Source organism: Anopheles arabiensis, chromosome 2 (assembly GCF_016920715.1).
Source record: "Anopheles arabiensis isolate DONGOLA chromosome 2, AaraD3, whole genome shotgun sequence".
Lineage (NCBI taxonomy): Eukaryota > Metazoa > Arthropoda > Insecta > Diptera > Culicidae > Anopheles > Anopheles arabiensis.
Genome location: NC_053517.1, coordinates 48439330 through 48461032, shown reverse-complemented (window position 1 = coordinate 48461032; position 21703 = coordinate 48439330). Strand labels below are relative to the sequence as shown.

The 21703-nt window shown below is 41.4% G+C and overlaps 1 protein-coding gene across 3 annotated transcripts; it reads right to left on the bottom strand.

Annotated features, from left to right (window-relative positions):
• Window positions 1-710: 710 nt before the first annotated feature.
• Window positions 711-20510, bottom strand: LOC120896635 (neuropeptide F receptor). Of its 3 annotated transcripts, none has more exons than XM_040300891.1 (5): window positions 19493-20510; window positions 9731-10336; window positions 7187-7356; window positions 6333-7088; window positions 711-1831 (listed from the first exon to the last, which is right to left on the bottom strand). In XM_040300891.1, the coding sequence occupies exons 2-5, from the start codon at window positions 9987-9989 to the stop codon at window positions 1718-1720; spliced, it is 1299 nt and encodes a 432-aa protein (XP_040156825.1). In that variant the 5' UTR covers window positions 9990-10336; window positions 19493-20510; the 3' UTR covers window positions 711-1717. The 3 variants fall into 3 exon arrangements, 2 of the variants coding, with proteins under 2 accessions (XP_040156825.1, XP_040156826.1); XM_040300892.1 differs by having other exon boundaries at window positions 1725-1831; window positions 6196-7088; XR_005738448.1 differs by having other exon boundaries at window positions 1733-1831; window positions 6185-7088.
• Between the last annotated feature and the right edge of the window lie 1193 nt (window positions 20511-21703).

Sequence of the window (21703 nt, the reverse complement as noted above, 5' to 3'; positions counted from 1 at the left end):
TTCCACGATAGATCAGAAGCGAAGCTTACAATTCCTAAAACCACGGCTGAATGAATCGTTGTTGCAATAGGCCAAGAATTGGTTTATAAACGTACCAGGACATGGAAAGCGATAGAATTTGTTAAAATACTGTAAAACTCTTCACTTTCCAACGTTTTCTACAGGTGTCCATCTTACCCTTCATTGTGTCCATCTTTCCCGTATCAGCTGTCCGTCTTACCCGAACATTTCAAAACCGCACGAAAAATACCATGTTTTTCATTCATGAAAAATTCGCAAAAATCGATGGAAACTTAAAAGTTTCAACACATTTTCTAATAAAACATGAGTGTAAGATAATATATGCACATTTTCAAGATCGTTGCACTTATATATCCCTAGATTTTTACCATTTCCCTTAACGTGTCCGTCTTTACCTACCTTCCCCTAACCCTCACCTTGATGTAAATCTTCCTGTCGACATCTATATGTCAACATTATCAATCAATAGCCGAAGCCAGTGGCGGTGCTTGTTAGTATGGAAATAATTGAAGGGTAAACCGGCTGCAGCTTACTGTCAATTGCGCAATCAGTACTTCAGCAGCTGGCCAACGGTACAATAAAATCTTTCCATGGCTTGTTGCGACAGCAATTGCGATGAATACTTACCGCTTGACTGGTATGTTAAACACCTCGCTCTTCTTACCTGATGACTGTGCAATTCGCAACGCTCTTCCAAGATAATGTTATCATGAACATCTAACGCCAGAGAACTCACAGCTTGCGCACTAATTAGTACATCATTGATTCAAACCAAATAATAAACTCACAATGAAACCGTTACATATCTATATTTGAATCTTTCTTCAGTTGGCAACCGATGAACAGAGTGTAAAATACATGTTGGCTCTTGTACAAAATACTTCAAACGATGCATTCAACAGCCCGCCTACCATCCGTATTAGCTAGATGAATGGAGAAACACGCACTACAGTTCCGTCTCTGACATATATTCACACTGTACAAAAAAACGGTTGACCAAACAACGTCACTCGTCGCTTGGCCAACAAGCCTTAACGAACTGCAGCCCGATTTTGCTGAACAGGTGTTTCGCATTCACAACCCAACGACACTGGAGCGTGGAATTGTCACTCGTATTTACTATCGATATCACGTTCGACTTACTATCGCTATATGTACAGGCATAGTCGCATCTCTCACGAAATGTCTAGTAGCACCGATGAGTACCGGGGAGGGATGTAAACCCGAACAGAAGTGCTCATGTGCGCAGGCCGAACGAAAGTATTTCCATCTAACTTAATAACACGATCTGCTGCACCAGACCTGTGTGCGCCTTGCTGTAAGTGGAAGCCAAATTTACCCGCCCGGTAACGCTGCCATGGTATCGGCTTGAAGCGATGCGTTTCGCTGGGATCAATCTCGAAAAGGTGTGCCGCGACGTGCGGCGTTCCGGAAGGAAGGAAAGGCTCGATTGATTAGCATCGAAACTCATCTTTAGGGCTCAAGTTGTACTCCAAGGAAACCATGGTTGGACAGATGCGGCCACGGCCCGTGTAAACTCAGCTCCACTTGGGCTAGGGTAGCTCAGCAGTCGGTATACCGTTGAATGGAGCGTTGATTGGCTGGCAATCCCGGCCAGCGAGCCAGGCACGAGGGTTGCATAATGTTAGGCGTTTCAGTTTTCGTTTCAGCGTTCATTAACGCTTGAGCAGCTTTCCTACTGCTTGTGATCCTGATATTCGTTCGTTCCGCATAGCTTCTGACGTTCCTCCTCGTTGTCTGTTAGTGCTTCCGTTTGATTGACCCAATGGTTCGGGGGATGCTGTTGCGGCTAGGAGGAAAATAAAAAACGAGGGGAAACGTTTAGGTGAGAAGTATTCCATTCTGGTTGACTGAACGGGTGGCTTTTACACGAGCTATTAATAAATTCAGGTGAGAGTAATTTGTCTATTTTTGAGTTACAGTAAACCTACTCAAACAGCTCTCAATGCATATAGAAGTGGTGTAAGCAAAAAGTGATAGCTAAAATACGTACGCTTGCCCAACACATTGCATCTGTATCATTAATCACATCTGTAGCGCTTTTAGTGCTTGTGTTATTTTAATTTTGTTTTTGAGGTATCGTGTTAGCACAACGATTTCAAACTGTGTATTCAACGAATTTGAATCTACAATATACTCAACGTTGTCGATTTAGTCGGAATAAATACCAAACTAAAGAAAACTGTTTAGGAACTGCATAACATGAATAGTTTCCGCTTTCACCGAAGGTTACAATCAAATTGAAACGTAACGTACATTGCACCATGGCGACACGAAATGCAGCACAACCGCAAACAATGTACCCCAGCTGCACAACTACACTCGTAACCGATTCTATGTCAATTTACAATTTACGACACAGCTGCTCTCTAAGCATCTTAGGATGTAACAGCACCATACATTTGCCAAAAATGAGCATTGGAGCGGAAACGTTCATATTTCATCCCAAAGAATGACATGCATTTTTGCTGAAACTTTGCATAATGGTGCTGTGGCGCAAATTTACATAATGGATTATGAACATGTGGTATGGAGAAATAATTCATCTTTCGTCATTCAGAACCGGCATAAAATCAGAACCATGCCATTAGGAATCAAATCAAATTCGTTTATTGAGTGGGTGGGGTTTTGTCAGTATTTAAGATCGGATAGAAATTCTCGATGCAATCCATTTAACAATAATATACAAATGTAATAATTTACGCTTTTGTTAGTTGAATAAACGAAAGGGGCTAGATGACATAACTTTCCCTGCATCTTAAGATATATAGTTTGCCTGAGAAAATGAAGAATCAATCGCAAAAGTTTTAAAATGCAGCGTAAACACAATCATCATTTGTGTCTGAAAATGAAAGCCCAGTTGGTTGAGATTTTTACCCTACGCTTGTGAAACATCACTTTTCAAAACATAATAAAGACTCTCGTTTGATGATGTACACGAAGGATCTCGTATCCTTGTTGGACTAACCTGTCTGGATGTATTAATGTATTTAATTAATGTATGTATTTAACAGTAAAGCCAATTTCAATGTGACTTTCCAAACATAACTAATCAGTTTGTAATATACAGGCCTTCCTCCATATAAGCTATACTCGATGTACGTGATTTCGTTATTCGCTCTAGTTTAAATTTGACAGTTCTTTGATGTGCTGACTTTACACATCAATAGTCAAATCTAAGCCGGTCTCGTAGTACAGTCGTCAACTCGTACGACTAAACAACATGCCTTTCATGGGTTCGATCCCCAAATAGACCGTGCCACCATACGTAGGATTGACTATTCTGCTATGGGGGGAAATCAATAAGTCACTGAAAGCCCAACTCCACAAGAAAGTGGTACAGGCAGGCCTTGACCGACAACGGTTGTTGTGCCAAAGAAGAAAGTCAAACCTAAAATAATGCCCTTTTGGTAAAATTTCAAAAACCAACCAATAACCAACTAATTTGTAGTTTGGTTGAAATCAGTCCAACTAACTAATTTGGTAGCTTAAATATACACTGGTTGACATAAAAATAGGAACTTTTTTCTGTGACCGAAAGAAATAGTTCTTGTCAGAAATATTTGGTAGCCCTGAAAAGGACTGTTTAAGTGGTTGTTGGGAGGAGGTGTTGCGGTGTTCCACTGAGCGAAAACACATTCTAACGGTCAATCTGGTGACCGTTATTCGCTATCACTTCCTGACAGCGTTTGGCCATATCGCCGATGAGTTTACGGCATTCGCTTCTGTCTATGCGTTCCCACATAAACTTGCAGCGTGTCCATAGATCATCGGCTGAACGTGCAGGCTGGTTCTTAAGCTGACGCTTGAGAGTTGACCACAGATTTTCAATCGGGTTGAGGTCAGGACTCAACGCAGGCCACGGTAGAACTTGCACATCCTGGTTTGCCAAATAACATTTAACTGTTCGCGATGTGTGCTTAGAGTCGTTATCATGCTGAAAGATGTAATGCTCTTCGTCTCCGAATTGTTGTCGGGCGTATGGCAACATCTCACGACTAAGTATTTTTCTATACCCTTCCGAGTTCAGTGTCCCGTTGATACGGAACAAAGGACCCGTGCCGTGCCAGGAGAAGCAACCCCACACCATAACGTGGCCGCCTCCGTGCTTTAGGGTTTTTATCGTATTTTTCGGATGATACGCCTGATTAGGAAAGCGCCAGACGTATTTAATACCGTCTGAACCATCCACATTGATTCTGGACTCATCCGAAAAAAATGATTTTGCTCCACCAAAAGATGGATGCAGCTAAATGTTCTTCGGCAAACCGAATGCGCGCTTCTACGTGGTGCGGCTGCAGCTTACGAACCTTCCTCGGTCTCCGGGCACAGAACCCAGCGGCGTGTAAACGGCGAGACACCGTTTTCGCCGAAACTTGCAAACCAAGCTCCTGCTTGATACGAGTGCAAGTTTTGAAAGGATCCGCCCTGATCATCTCAACAATCCGCGCGTCAACGTCGGCCGTAGTTTTTCGCGGACGACCTGTCGATTTACCCGTAGCCTCGCTACGAATGGCGTTGTCAACAAACGTCCGCGAACGGCCGAACGCCTTGCAGATTGTCTTGATTGGCACGTTCTCACGATACAGCCCCTGAATGTGTTTTCGCTCCTCTGGTGTGCAGTGCTTTCCGCGACCCATGATGATTTTGTGGAATTTTTAAACAGCAACCTTTCACCTTGACCACTGATGGAAGAATGAAGCACAACACGGTTTGGCCCTCCTTTTATACTGCCGCAAAACGCTGCCGGCACTCAAAACTCAGATAAGTAGCGCACCAAAAATGAGAGTATAAAAGGCAAAATTCGGCTATTACAAATTCAGTACGCCTCGAACTGTTGGCGATGACACACCTAGTGTATGCAAAAAAAAACACACAAAAAAATTTTTTTCCTATTTTAATGTCCACCAGTGTACCACTTGAAGCAAAATTACACAACACTTCGATATAATTTCACTGATAACCTATAAATTCGAAATATGCGAATATTCCAGATAAACGATTGCCTACAGTCCGCATTAATCGCGTGCATCAGAGGAATATCTGTACACCATTTACTACAGAAAATTATCTCTCTCTTGATGGCCTGCTCACGATAGAGCACATCGGTGTGACATGGCCTGGTCAAAAATTATTTTCCAGGATGCTCGGTCCCTGGCAGCAGCCTCCAATCCATGTAGACACCCCATCTCCAACAGATTTCGCTTCACCTGTTCGCCATCTAGTTCGCATTGCTCCCCTGCGCCTTATGCCGATCTGGGGATCGCTGTTGAACACCTTCTTGGTGGGGCATGAGTCCGGCATCCTCATGGCTGGAGCATGCATCGTATCCTGAATGTCTTGGCCACCGTCAGGGTGCTAGGATCGCTGTACAGGATGCAGCAAGCTTGAGGCTCATCCTTCTTCTCCAAACTCCATGCTACGCCCAGAGCGCTTGCATCCTTCGCTCGGATGGTCCAAGACTCGTATCCGTAGAGTAACACCGAGCGAGTCAATGTGCGATATATCTCACAACAGAAAATGCACAGCTTCGATATCAAAAGACGGTTAAATGTCAAGCAGAAACAGCAAAAGTGACATCCCAATAACATTCGTGCATAGTCAAGCAATGATCACAGCTTCGCCAGTAACCGAAATGTATTCTATTGCATACAAAACGAAAGAATAGTTATTTGAATCATATTTTACCTTCTTTTTCATGTACAAAGTATAACAAAATGTATTTTGTACACGATTTGATAAATAACTCGTAAAAAATTGCATGTGCATGATTCTGGAATTGATTGCCTCATACTTCCGACATACTCAGCTATTTCGGCTTTATAAGGACTAGGAAACTAGTTTCTACCGCGTAGCTGAACGCGCAAATCGTTCATCATTCTATGCCGGAAACGAAATCATTCACAATCGGTTTTACGAAAGTTGATGAGTCTGCCATATGATTACATTTAAAAGCTTTAATTCTTGGAAAAGAGTCTTTTCCAATAATCTTTTAGAGCAACACGTTCCCAAAAATGGAATCCGCAAACATTTACGAGTCAACTATTTTGCAACACCGAAAGCAGCAAACATATGAGCGTAAGAGCAAAAGATAGGAAAGCGGAAAGGAAAAGGTAAAATATTCACAGTGGAATAGGCAAACCTCCACGGTACCTCGGACCACGAAAGTCCTGCGGCGTTCAGTATCGGGAGTCGGGACATCAGGACATCAGCTCGGTCAGCTCAGTATGGTCACCGTTCTCGGTAATGCCCGAGTCGTGCAGCAGTGCTGCCGCATGACGGTCGCGCACCTGCGTTAGTTCCGGCAGCGTCCGGTCGTCAGGTCCACCGTCGGTCGCAGTTCGAGCAGCTCGCGTTCGTCCGACTGTGGCAGCTCCATTCGCTCGGCTTCCGTTCGAGTGACCGCCCGATCCGTGGCCCGGGCCGCCCGCCGACGTCCGGCAGAGCAGTTCGTTGAACTCTTTCCGAAAATTGTCATTCAACCAGCCGTACAGCAGTGGATTGGAGCAGGCCGAGCTCATGCCAGCCATGTGACAGATTGCGTACGCCACCATAATGTCCTGCGTGATCGAGTGCACGTACAGGTCGGCGAACAGATTGAACAGATTGAGTGGTAGCCAGGAAACGCCAAAGATTAGCGCAATGCTGATCAGCAGATAGTTGGTGCGTTGCATCCGCCGGCCACGTTCCCGCTCCCGCACGGGTTTCGCTTCGCCGGGCTTCCCGCTGGCCGTGCCGACCACTAGCCGGTGCTTTAGCTTCAGATAAATGCGCAGGTATGCCATCGACACGATCAGAATGGGTAGCACGTACTGCACGCACAGAGTGAACGCCGAATAGTACACACGGCCGTATGCAATCGGCCAGTCCTCGATGCAGTACGACACGTACTCGATCCCGAGGCTGGGCAGATTGACGTCGTAGTGGATTAGTTGCCGGATGATAAACATCGGCGAAGCTAGCACTATCGAGATGATCCAGATACCGGTCAGGATAGCGATGGCACCCATCAGCTGTAGGCTGTCGCGTGTTGGATAAACTATGACCTGTAAATGAAAATGAAAGGGAAAAGGCATGTGCCACCAAGACCGGCAACCAGTTGACAAATACAGAGTCTCATATTTACGATTACGGGCTTACTCACTTGATACCTATCTAATGCGATCGCAGTGATGGATATGGTTGACACGAATATGCTGGTAGCTTGTAGTGTGCCGATCGATTTGCATAAAAATGGTAACCGACCCATCGGCCAGTATTTGGTGAGAATTTCCACTAGCGTCAGTGGCATCGTCACTAGGCACAGTAGTAGATCTGTAGATACAGACACAATTATATTATCAGAATGCTGCAATGATTTAATTGTAACCCATAATTGCAGATGATGAATTAGGTGCTTCGTAAACATTTTAATCCTTGACCTCTCATTATAGTTATATACCTTTTCATCTGCCCTATTAATTAAACTAATTGGGTTTAATACATTTTTTTTGCCTCGACATCACGCATACAAAAAGTTCAGCGCAGAAGCAAAACCTATTCGTCTATTCACGCTTAAAACAAACGAATACTATCACCACAACAAAAAGCTTATTTGTGTGATGCATACGAATATAAATAATAGGATTCCAGTGCAAAATCAATGTTAAAATCTCTAATTAAATTGAATACAATGTGTCGATCATTGTCATCAGTGATGTACATACAATATAAATGAAACAACAATCCTTAAACTAGCCTTTAAATCAAAGAGCACTAGCAATATTTTACATTCACATAGTTTCCATTTTAAAACTTCATTATTAAGGTAGAATGCATTTACCAATTGTTCCTAAAATTGTAAACTCTTATATTAAAAGACTTTTTATTCTCTTATTATTACTTGAACATACTTTAACACAAATAAAAAACATAAACATTTATTTTTCTTCTTTGACACAACAATCGTTGTCGGTCAAGGCCTGTATTTACACCTAGTGGACTTGGCGATTTCAGTGACTTATTAATTACCCATATCAGGATAGTCAGTCCGACGTATGGGGACACGGTCCATTCAGGCCTTCAACCCATGACGGGCATGTTGTTCAGTCGTACCAGTTGACGATCACCAGACCGACACAAATTGAATGATAATTCTTGTAACAAAAACTGACCACTCAAAACATATTTTAAATTCGTTGCAATCAGTCAGACATCGCTGTTTATATTGATTCTACTAATATTCTAATAATATGGCTGATTGGCATAACAAATCTCAAGAATCATCTTGTCTTTATTGTTTTAATAGTACAATAGTAAGTAAACAAGCTTAAGATCGCTTTATACCTTGTGTGAAAGTGAACATGAAATTTAGGTTTTTTGCTATATTTAATTGATTATTTATCAGAATATGGCTTATCGTACACCAAAAGAAAGGATAATCAATTCCCCAACTTTTTTGTCTGTAAAACATATTGAAGTAATAAATTAAATACATGTCCAGGCGATTCCCAGCTGGCCATTATTTTTTTACTTTTAACAAAGCGGGGAATCACAAGGAAATGAATTTAATGTATCAATTCAATATGGTTTATAGCCTGGATAAGCGATTTTCAACCGGTGGAGAATTTCCCGCAAGGGAGGAATTTTTGACTATAAATTAGCTAAATACCATGGAATCCTAAGCACTCCCCTTGTTCATGAACTTGTGAGTGGGAAATGAAATACTACATGCACCTTACATAGGGGGGAAAAGCTGGAAAAAGGTTGAAAACCACTGATCTAGATAGTTGGGGAATAGAAAATCCTTTCTTTTGGTGTAAGATAAGCTATATCCTGATAAAATAATTATTGAAGCATAGCAAAAAAAAAAATATAATTGCACGTTCAATATCACTGGGGTTCTAACGCGGGCTTTATAAATACATCAAAGAAAATATCAAAAATCAAACACATTCAACAATATTTGTAAAATGCTTCCAGAAGTTCAACTGAAAATAACCCAATCTGTTAATAAGTTAAGAAATAATACTGTCAGGACATTGCAGTATAGAAATTTAATAAAATGTATCTGAAATGTCGATCTGCACTATTTCTTGACGTTTTGAATAACCAACCAGGCACAACAAATTTCAGTAGCTACTATGATAAGCTGGTTAATCAGTTACGATTAGCAATTATTCAGTCATTGCATAGCTTGTGCTATTAAGTCATAAGTAATTAGTGACTTGAAGTATATTGTTCAAAAATTTGCCAACATTTGAAATGTACATACTCCCTAAGCAATAAAAGGTTTCTTCGCTTAAAGCACGCCATTCTATGTAGTTCAATATTTATATTCTTTCCTTTCCATCCTTTCGAACCTGTTTTTCTTAGCCAATTCATCGATTTGCAATAAAGTAGCTTATCGTCAGAAACCAAAATCTAGCTCCCATTTCCCGTAACCACCATTGCTACAAAATAGGAATGTAAATAACCCGATAAGAAACTTTCTCCGAGCAGCTAGCTACCAACGCAACCATCGGGATTCATTTGCATATTTACGAATGGAAATGTAGGCAATTTTCTGCGAATGTGTATGCTTTGAAATGACATTTCAAGATTTTGGCAACCACCCCCCCGAATGAAGGACCAAGCAAAACGAAATCCTTCAGAACCATCTAAACGGAATGTATTTTCTGAAATCACCCTGAAATCTCCCCAAACCTACCGGAAACGGCCAAATTCACGATGAACATGTTGCGAGCGGTTCGCATCTGTGGCTTGCGGGCGACGGCCAACACCACCAGACTGTTCCCTGTAGCGCCGAACACGATCAGCGTACCGTACATGATGATCAGGATATGGTACCAGGGATCGGCCACCTTCCGATTGTTGCTGTACTGCTCGATAAGCCCCTGGCGTATGTTGGAGCTTAACGTTGTCATATTGTCGAGCGTGAGATTGAAGCGGGTCAGTACGGATTCCATGGTGGATGACGGTTGTGCCGGTTGTGGTTGTGTTTTTTTCTTGAGCGTTGCCTTGTCGCTTCTGCTGTTTGCTTGGTTTTGTCGAGGGATGGTTTGGACTCTTTTTTTAGATTTTCGTTGGGTATGATTTGTTGCAATATTTTTGTTGTTTTTTTAACGTTTTGGCTCGGTCACGCTTTATTCGTCCTTCAAGCTGCCAGTAAACCTGGTGCGTCGTAGATAATCCCGACCGAAAAGAAGGATAACACGTATTATCATATCAATGGTTGGAAATTGGAAGCGCTTTCATGCGTCCTGCTGGGGAACCGTTGGCCGAAAGCGATTGGTCTCACACACGGGGCATCGTTCTGGAAAACAGGGAAGACAAAAATGTTTCGCATGAATGGCAATTAGACGTTATTTGTACGTGGAGTACGTGGAAAAATATGGTGCCAGCTAAATGGCATTACTTCTCGGTATTTAAAATTTGAAGAATGCCATAATTGGCTTCATTGTTGTGCGCCAAGCGATCATTTCTAGCGTTTACATTCCATTTCTGAACATGATTATATTTTTTTCGAATTGAATGCATTAGAATTTAAATTTGAAAATTCGTTTTTAGTTCACTACACTTTAATCGAAATAAATTATCTTAAAAATGTGAGGTTTGTTGCTAGTTTAATTCAAAATTAAATTAAAATGGTAAAAATGAGTAAAGAATCAATCCTCCCGTTTTAAACCAATTGAATACGTTTGTTGTATATCATGTTTTTACCTACTTCAATTTGATGTCTTGTAAAAAATTAACTTTGAATAATACACCTTACCACATTACCAAATTTAAACTCCATAATGCACAGCCATACAATATGCTTGACGAGGCTTGATTTTTGACGAATAAAAACCTATACAGCATGGAACATGTGAGCAATTTCTCTATCACTAGTCCTACCATTATCGCTAACTGAGCAAAGTTCATACCAGCTTTCATAAAACCTTATAAAACCATCGACAACAGCCACGTTCTATAGAAGGCAGTCGACTGTTAACCCGGTGATCCGCCCAATGCTACTTTGCAGAAACTTTAATATTTAATCCATCATAATGCACTTCTACACCTTCCTTGGTGGAATTTTATAGCACTACCAGCATTCGCCCACCCGTTAGGTCCACACACAAGTGCTTGTGTGTTGCCAGGTGCCAAGACGTGCTCGTTTATCGCATGGTGGCGCAAATAAATAGCATCATTACTCATATCGACACGGTATTACTTCAACCTATGCTGCAAGATGGAATCGTATTAGTGATTTATCCGTGTACGTGTTCGGCCAATAATACTAATCCCGCGTATCTATACCCTCGCAGTCGTGCAGCACAGACTAGCAGAAATTGCTGCATCACGTACAGGTAATGCCATTTTTATCATCTTTCATTCTCGCATCCATTTGAATAAAATTCCATTTTACTGGTCATTGTACCAGAAGCAGACAAAATCTACAATAGAAGGAAAGTTTCTTACATTCTACATTATAGTGAATGAGGATACGCTGAAGCTATGCATTTTATAAAGCATATGCATTCACATAAATTCTGATTATCTCATACAAAACCGTAAAACATTGCCTACTGTTGTGATATAGCTGTATAGTTAGTAATTGTGCAAGCAAAACTTGTAACCCCTTTGCCCTCGGCCTAGGCCTAGACTTTGACCGACATCGGTTGTTGTGCCAAAGAAGAAGAATTGTACATAGACAAACGATATTCAAACTTGTTTGATTTATTTTCCTCGTCACCTCTTTTTGGCATGTATCAAGCTCAAACTAATTGGGTAAACCCTAAATGAGTATTTCTCTCAGCCATGCTATAGGGGAAGGTAGGTAAAGACGGACACGTTAAGGGAAATGGGAAAAATCTAGGGATATATAAGTGCAACGACCATGAAAATGTGCATACATTATCTTACACTCATGTTTTATCAGAAAATGTGTTGAAACTTTTAAGTTTCCATTGATTTTTGTGTTTTTTTCATGAATGAAAAACATGATTTTTTTTCGTGCGGTTTTGAAATGTTCGGGTAAGACGGACACCTGATATGGGAAAGATGGACACCATGAAGGGTAAGATGGACACCTGTAGAAAAGGTTAGAAAGTGAAGAGTTTTACAGTATTTTAACAAATTCTACCGCTTTCCACGTCCTGGTACGTTTATAAACCAATTCTTGCCCTATTGCAACGACGATTCATTCAGCCGTGGTTTTAGGAGTTGTAAGCACCGCTTTAGCCGGTCTCGTAGTACAGTCGTCAACTCGTACGACTTAACAACATGCCCGTTATGGGTTCAATCCCCAAATAGACCGCGCCGCCATACGTAGGACTGACTATCCTGCTATGGGGGGAATCAATTAGTCACTGAAAGCCTAAGCCCACAAGTGGGTACAGGCAGGCCTTGACCGACATCGGTTGTTGAGCCAAAGAAGAAGAAGAAGAAGAAGAAGAAGAAGCACCGTTTGTAATATATCGTAGAATGCAGCATCTAAAATGTATTGAAATATCGCGCACTTACAGCACACGTTGCTTCAGCTTACAGAACAACAGTCTAGAACTACCTTTAAGGAAATTACTACGCGAAAAGACCACGACCCCAGTATTTTTGAGGGACTTGTTATAGTTTAATCCATTTTCCACCATGTCAAAATTCAACATTTAATATTTGTAATCCCATAGAATTTTTCATCTATTCCTAAACAATGCCGTATCAATGCCTCATATTTTTATTGCTTAAAGTTGTACAAATCGTGACAAGATATTGGATCTCGTGAAGCGCCTCATCAGCGTCGAGCGAGTAATAGCATAACGAATGGCTACTATTTTGACCGCTGATTCATTTCTCGCTTATTTCAATACTTTCTCTAGTTGCCGATTGGTTTATAGCTTCGGAATATTCTTATTTAAGGTATTTGAAGAAATCTATTCATCACCAATTGAAGTAAGAAGTAAAATAAATCAATAAATTCGGTGTCCATCTTTCCCTACAGCAAAGTGTCCGTCTTTCCCGCTTTGGTGTCAGGATGTTTAAACCACCAGAAAACAAGATTTTGTACTGCTTTCATTCTCGTTCTTTCGCCAGTTTTTTCATTAATGATCGCGACAACCCATTCATGAAATAAAACTTCCGGAAATATAAACAATACAAGTTGTACAGCTTAAGATCGGCAGTAGTCAAATTAGATCAACAAGGGTGCACATGATTGAAAATTTATTTTGTTCGTGGATTTAACCAATTTTACATATTTTATGCCAAAAATGTTCTCAAATGTGTTGTTTTACCTTCAGTTTGGATTCTACATTGTTGAATTGCTCGAAAATTACCTTTTTCATGCATTTATGAGAAGTGTCCATCTTACCCGCAGTGTCCGTCTTTACCTACCTTCCCCTACTTAATGTCATATGGATATTTTAATAATATTCTATACAGTATCTTTTAAATTCATTTCCATCATTGGGGCCCTTTCCGTTGTAAGTTCGTGGGCTGAAATTTAAGCCTGTCAGCTGCTTGCATTGTATAGCATTTTTCGAGCAGCATTTCGAGCATTTTTAAGTGGGTATATTATACAGGTGGGCTTATCACAAGGTGCATGAGTTTAGATGGCTGATTTTTATCGCTTCTGTTTCTGAATGAAGATTTCAAGAGTGTTTTGTGTATTCGTCAAGCCTCCAGAAAGCTTGTTTGAACAGAAGTTTTCACCCATCTTGTCATAAAGTGATGTTCAAAATTGGTTATAAAAACATGCTATGAAACCATCTGGACTACATACACTTTGATTCTGGATTCCATCACCAGATCTCTTTAATGCACATGGGGATAAATGTAAACATAACCTTGTTTTCCCACTTCTCCAGCAGGTACTCGAATCTAATTTTAGCTTTGAGGCTAGAATAATCTAGACTGAAAATTGCAGGCTAGTTTTATGTGTGGTTTTGCATGGAGTGTTTAAATGATTTCAGCCTCCAATTGGCAAACTCCATAATAAAAACTGACTACAATCGTGAAGGGGTAATAGATTGAAAAATTAAAGTTTTATAGCACTGCATATCTTACTGTTTTGAAAGTTATGTAACGGTAAAATAGTTTATTTTGTTTAATTAAAGTTTGTTAAGTCTGCTTTTATTTCCAACAATTCAATGTTGTCACAAGTTCATGTTTATATAATAAATTTTAAGTTTTAATCCTAAGCCAATTCACAACGGTAAAGTTAAAAGAAGGCATGCTAACTGCTTTTTAAATGAATAGTAGCTTTAACCCAAGCATTAAAAAGCCATTTTCTCAACTCTTATTACGTTTAAATCTTGTTGTTTGGGAGATCATCGTTATTATTTGGGAGATGCATACTAAAATTGCAAATACCAATGTCTAAATATAACCATTAACTACTAATGGTGAATAGTAATGAGGAGCAGTCTCCTTCATTGTTTTTTTGGAATGTAATTAAAATGACTTTATCAACTCTCTTTGGTGCACATTAATTGTACCTTCTCCATTCATGTTTATCTTTCAAAGCACTATAACTTCGTGATGCTAATGCGTCGTTACTTTCTGATCAAACTCTCGTTTTGCTATTGTGTGTAAATAGTGCAGTAAACCTCCTTGCACCAACTGTGCAAACACTCATGCCTTGCTTTCTCCACCATCAATCTAAACACATTCCCAGCAAATCTGATTTTCTGATTGCAGCTTCTTGTTGAAAGGAAGTACTAACTACGCCGGCTATTGCTATTACAGCCCACCAGCTCGCCAGTTGGATCGTTCACTGTTCCTTTCTTCTCGCATTCGCTCGTAAAAGAAGACAAAACGGTTATGTACTGTGTAGTGATTTCGCTGAGATAATCAGTATTCGAGCGGCAATTTACGAGCCGTTCGATTAGAAATCGATTATCCCGGCACGGGGAGCTACGATGATGTGGTGAATACGGCACATCCACTGCCTTCCCCGTCTATCGATCTGAGAGCACTAGCATCTACCGGAAGTTCGTACTCCTGGCACGCGCTAATGGGACAAAGGAGAAAGACGCAACCACATAAAACCGACTGCCAGATTGAGTGGAATCCTGCGATAAGGTGTGGGTACAATTTTTATGGACCTTTCAACATGGTCGTGGCGTTTTATATTCGCTCCGATCCTACTAAACGATGCGTACCATAATCGATGGCCCGTTCTCAAGCGCACACTGCGTTCGTGGTTAGCTAAAAAAGAGTCCTAGACTGAGAAAGGGCAAAAAGGTTCACCGTTGCTTTATGTTGTCCTTCCATCCTTCGTCACAAGAACACTTGTGCGTTCGTTTATAACGTACGTCTATTCCGATAGGATCCGGTGTGCGTGAGATCTTTTTATTAAAATGTTCTTTTTTCGTCTGGACATGTAAAAAAACATCATGGTATATGCTGTCACAAACATAAATGTTTTTTTTTTCCTTGCAAGAGTATTTTGTGCTTGAGAACTTTTGTCTGTTTTTCAACGAAAATTAAAACGTCAACAACCAGATTGCTGATAAGCAGAATGACAGAATCCCTCAGTAAACGAGACATTTCACTGGTGATCCTTTGAAATAATGTAGTCACACGTTGGATCACACAGACATTGAATCAACAACATGGGATTTGGATTGAATTGGAGCTAATATAAAACGATAAGCCTGCTAATGATTTTGTTTCTGCTTTGCTCTTGCTAAACAATCAAACGGTAAACCATGTTTGTTTTAGAGTTTTTTTTACATAAAACTTCCTCCCGGTTAATATCGCTCAAATCCGTCTACCTCAAAAACGGTAGCGCTTTGAACCCGTCCAACAATGACGAACAATTTAGTATCACAAATATTTCAACGTCATGAAACTCGCCCACACTTTGTGTGGCAAAACTTCGCTGAACGTTTGCAATAAAACGGTTAAACCATTGACAGTCAGCGCTTCTTTCTGCAATGTTTCGCATCGGTCGCCATGCCACGAATCGACCAAACCTGACCGGCGAGCTGACTTTTACAGCTTACAAAATTACACAAATTTCGTTCGTGCCATAAAGCCTGTATGAAAATCGACCGGGCCGTAAATAAAACTGTACCGAAACTCTTCCCGCCCTTGGCTCCATGTTTGATATTGGGAAAGGCTTATCGGTGCGCCGTGCTGGAAAACATGCTACCATATTAAGCCGTAAATTTTAACATCGACCATGAAGAGCGGAAAAAACGATACACGATAGAAAAAGAGACCAAACCGTACGCCCCACGTTCCCGTTCCGAATCTGGAAAGTTTGTTGAATAACCGCACACCATAACAATTCAATCAGCTGTCGGTATATAAATTTTACCATCCGATCTCGACGCGTGCCTTCGCCGAGTGCATTCGGATTTTGTTTTACCGCTATTCCGGGGACCACCACCGATACATGTTGAGCTACTCCTGATGGACCACACACATTTGCCCGCCGGCAAATGATGGTGCGGAGAAGGCGAACCATCGAACAGCAAACCGTCATTGGCAGCCTGGTTATCGAACAAGCCATTTTTAACGATTATGCGCTGCCGGAGACGATTATGGCTTATATTTCTTCACTGCGGTAGGGACGGTTTAAACTATTCATGTTTGGTTCATCGTTTTGGTGTGCGTTTTTTTCTGGCTGTACCGTTTTATTATGTTATATTTTGTGCGAAAGGCGAAAGATATGGAAAAAGGGCTAAAAAAGAGCTTGCAGATTGCCCGTAAATTGCAAACCATGTTTGACTGCCTTCTCGGAAATGGTACGATGTGGTTTGATCCTTGCATAAAGCAATAGAGATATGAAGCTTTAAATATGCTTTAAATTCCGACCATAAAGAAGATCCTTAAATAATAAAGAAGAACCACATTGTTCATTTTGATAGTAGAGGACATTAAACATTGGTCGTTTATTTTGCTGCTCAGTATTGCACCAAACCAGTTCGTGGACCTTTGTAAAATCCATTTATGACTCAAAACTTAGGATACTTTGTATTTAAAAATATTTTTTTATACTCATGAGCAGATTGCATGGTTTTCATTTTCCGACAAAAGGTGCCACAGATGTTACGTTGACTTTTTTATCTTTGAATATTTTCCGAAATGTGGCTTGGAAATATTAACGACGTAGCTAGGAACGTAACAAACGCAACAACTTACCTTACTTATCTAGCTTACCGTGCCTGTGCTTGTATTGGTACAACACATTCTAGTATCGAGCGCATTTATACCTCACTAGCACATAACTTTGCTCGTGTCATTCAATTTGGCCGACATTGAGGGCTTTTGCTGTAACATGATGTTGGTACAAGCATTCTATCTCACATGGCTGAAATACCTTTTCATAACACTTATAAATTATTCATCAGTTATGATGCAGTATATATTTAATGTAGTTTTACATGTCTTCCAACATGGAAACGATGTCCACAAAATTGACTAAAAATTCAATTTACCAACATTTCATGCTACATGCTGCATCATTCTCAAACATGATAGGCAAACTGTAAGCAGTGTTAGTGCTGTATTTGTTTACGTTTCCATTGCTTACAACCGATCATGCTGAGCTACCCTTCCCGGATGAACCTGGTGTGCTTTTTGCATATCGAGATGACAGTGTACGGAAGTTCACTAGTTTCCAAAGACAAAACATCTCCAACTTTTATCTTCGCTTCCTTGCTCGCCTGCACTTCCGTTCGATCCATCCCGCACGAATGGAGCTCTGGGACGCAAATCGCTTAATTAAATTTTCCTCCATTACCAACTTTACAAAATCTCCCCACCCCTCGCCAACCTACTCAGCGCTGGTCCGATCCCCGTACGATACATCAGCATTACCGAGTTTCATCATCAATCTGCATTTAACAAATTATATCACACCCCAACCCACCTCACCAGCCCGAGCATATACGGAGTACTTCAAGGCGCTCAAACGCTCTCGTAAATACAATCAGACAACCGACACCCGTAACATTGTCGGATAAGAATGGAAAAAAGCTTCCCGCTCGATCGCCGCCTTCCCATCTTTTCCAAACAATGCTCGGGAATCCGGCCGAGTGTCGCCGGGGTCACGGAGCAAATGCTGCGGTGACAAAAAGCAATCTCGCCTCGGTTTCGACCATGAAATTTATGGCTTTCGTAACTTTCCTCGTCTCGAGCCGGGTGACCGAGGAGTGCCAGGAGACACAGGGAGGATGATTCCAGCGGATGCTACCGGTTTGGTCCCGTGTGTCTGAAACGAACCGTGCCTGATCAAACTGTTGATATCGAAGGCACAGGACAAGAGGAAAGCGGAATGAGATTTAAAAAAAAAACAGCATCTTGAGAAAGTTGTGTTGAGGGTGGATGGAATTTATTCAAAATACTAATTTTAAGCAAGTCGCGCAAACATTCTCAACGGCACAGCGAAAAATGCGTATTATGCGAAACGCATTCGTATTCTGACGCAAGCAAGGAAGAAATCTGTTAATACTTTAAATTGAAAGGCTCGTAAATATTTCACGCAAAATTACACAGGCGAGCGTGGTTCTAGGGTGTGGTCTACAATTTTACGCAATATAAATGGTGTAATGACTGTTGTTAAGGTTTTGATTACATTTTTCCTCTTTTGAAACGAGTCTCGCTATCATCCACTGAAGCTATGTTGGCTACATGAATTTATATATAAATTTTTTGTTTTTTGTTTAATTGGAAGAGAAATAACCATCTGCTTCAATTAACAAAAGCATCTGGTTACAGCATCGCTTGCATCACCAAAAACGGCGATCTAATCGGCTCAAATGAAAAACAAGGGAAAGCGCACAAAAATATAAATTATTGCCGCACAACAAAATCCATCATCCAAAGTCATTAAACAGAATGGCAAACTATTTATTGCGAAAAATCCCAACCACTAATTAGCTTCGTCTTTATGGCTTCCATCGTGAACCGACGAAATTGGCACGATCCCCTACAATCCATAAAAAGCCACTCACTTTCCCGTTTGTAAAAGCCAACCAAAAAAAAAGCCCCTGCTTGTGGTAATAAATGTGAATTTCCAGCTCCACTGGCGGCCCCCGGTTCAAAAGTGGCCCCGAAGGCTTAGGATGCTTTTTTGACAATAACCAGAAAACAACAAACATCCCATAAAGAGGCCGACAAACTGTCAACTCACGTTCCCAGGGAAGCGTGTCGGATTTTGGCCCCCTGCTAGGAACCAAACTTTTTCCTTGCTGCCTTTGAACCCGGTCGCTTTCCTTCCCAGGCGCTGTTTTTGTGATTTTCCCTCCCCAACGCGTGAAGATATTTCAGTCCTTCGGTTCACACCACGCATCATTTAGCATGTTTTTCTCTGCCATTGGGCAACAAATGCCGACTCACTCATAAACACACACACACACAAGCACACGAGCAACCATACACTTTTGATCGTGGTTTTGTTCATTAATAATGCCGATATTATTGCGTTTGCTGTATGCACACAAGAAACACGAAAGAAGTGTCAAAAGTTTCCCCTTACCAGCGAGCCGTTCCAGTCGCGCAGCATCACCAGGGCACGCCTCCGTTGGATGGTACTGGACCATGTCGTGCCGTACATGGTGCGGGCCGGAAGTGCCGTATCATTGCAAGCATGAACGCGTTGTGTTCTGGTGTTCACTGCACAAAATATAAATTTCACCAGCAAATTGTTACGCGTTTATTTTTCTGCCCTCGGTTTAATATTTCTTTTACACCTCGTGGCTAGCTGATGGTTACACTGAGCCCCTGTTTTAGTGGACACATGTGGTCCCACGCTGTGGTAGAATTTTCGGTATTTGTCCTCCTTTGCAGGCCAAAGAAAACAAAAACACTTTACTAGTCGTGAAACGCCCAGGCGGCGTTGGATGCGAACTGCGGTCGGTGGATGATAAAACTTTTCAAATTATAGCACCACAAGGGAACGGCTCGGTATGCTCTACCGCATACCATATGACGGTTCTATCCGCTGTATGGGCAGTACGGAGTAGGAGAAGAAAATTAATAACACACATTTTCGCACGCTACATGATTTTTATACGCACTTAATGAGCGCTTATTGTGTCTTCACTTTTATAACTTTTTTAACATTAAGTGTGATCGACTTGTAGCAAGCCGCAAAGCTGCATTCCGCACACTTGAACACTAAACAACCAAACTCACACGTGCACGTATCGAATTCACCTTAGGTGCTTGTATTGCGGGCTTTTTCACTCGCTAACATTAATCACTTTGACGGATAGCATAGAAGCGTTGCTGGTCAAGTGGCGTTTGAATCGAATCACCAGAACAACTTTCACACAACACACACAGCACACAGAAGAACCACAATATTCCACCGGTTCTCAGAGGCTTTTCATAAATCGCTCCCAGCGTGCATCGATGGAGAAGCCTGGTCCTTCACGCCTTCAAACTGGCTGCGTCCGTTTTCCGTTTGTCACTGTACCTTGAAATCGAACCAACAAACTCACGCACCCCCGGGGATCACTTATTTGCGCTAAAACACATCCGTACTGAGCCGCGGACAGTTCACAACTGAACCGTCGGTAGGAGTGCAGTACACACTGTCGACTCGCATTGCTCCCGGCTAGCACCAGCTATCAAAACACGCATGGTCCGACCCGAACGTACCCGAACACATGGTCTACTATTTTGTGCTGCGCTTTCGCAATGCGCAGACGGTAGCATCAGAAATCGATTGCACCACAAACCTACACCCACACTACAACAGTGTGATTCAATATCCTGCACCACAAGCCGGCACCATATGGCCAGCTGTGTGCCGGTGTCGACGATGTGTGTGAACTGATTTAGGATCTAGCTGATTGATGCTCTCGGTTCGAGTGCGATCGCTACCGCTGAAACGGTGCTGTGACTGCGAGTCAAATCGAAACGGCATGGAGCTGCTACCCACCGAACCGAGCCGCTGACGGGTTGACAAGACAACACAAACTCGGATAGCAGCTGGATGAGTAAGATACATTGGGTGAGCACATACGCTTATTGCTTTTCCAAAGGGTGGCACCGAGCCACGGCACCGGCTCCTAAGGCTGTTCGTTAATCACGACCTTGTACGTTCGGTGTCCCGGGAGCTTGTGTTTTCCGTGACTGTTTGCCCCACCGCTGTCTTTTGTCACTGCCACCAGATGAACTTTAAGAAATACGACCCCTCGTTAAAGGGGGCAAATGGTTTGTGATTTTGCGGAACCGGGAGCAAAGTCTCCACGGATTAATGTTATGCGTAACAGGCGTTGTGGAAGTTGGGTTGAAGACGTACTAACAGGAGTGATTTCTTTTTTTTTGCATTGCATTAAGAAACATTATATCTTATGCTGACATGAAAAGAAAAATGAGGGAATAATTGTGTAATAATTTAAAACGGAATAGATTAAACGAAGCATTTTTTTTAAACATCTACAAGAATTAGTACATTTTAAATTATTTAACACAGAATTATGCTTCCATGCAGTGCCGTTATTTATATGGCAAAGCTTTCCAGAAATCTTCAATCCGTTTATCTAAGATTTTGTAACAAGTAATGCGTATTAAAACAATATTATCATACATTGCAGATTAACTTATAATAAGAAGGATAACAGCAAAAAAATGAGAAACAAACTTAAACCGATGTACATTGCAAAGGAAAACATGAAATTGCTTTCGTTTAATTTACGCAATAAAGGTAGAAACCTATTCTTCCTTACCTCCATTAAAC

Bases quoted from the DNA above. Each gene is read 5' to 3' on its own strand.
- LOC120896635 (XM_040300891.1), bottom strand. From the start codon at position 9,989: ATGGAATCCGTACTGACCCGCTTCAATCTCACGCTCGACAATATGACA. The intron at 7,357-9,730 runs GTAGGTTTGGGG...CTGTATCTACAG, and splicing joins CGTGAATTTGGCCGTTTCCG to ATCTACTACTGTGCCTAGTG. The intron at 7,089-7,186 runs GTGAGTAAGCCC...TTTCATTTACAG, and splicing joins TCGCATTAGATAGGTATCAA to GTCATAGTTTATCCAACACG.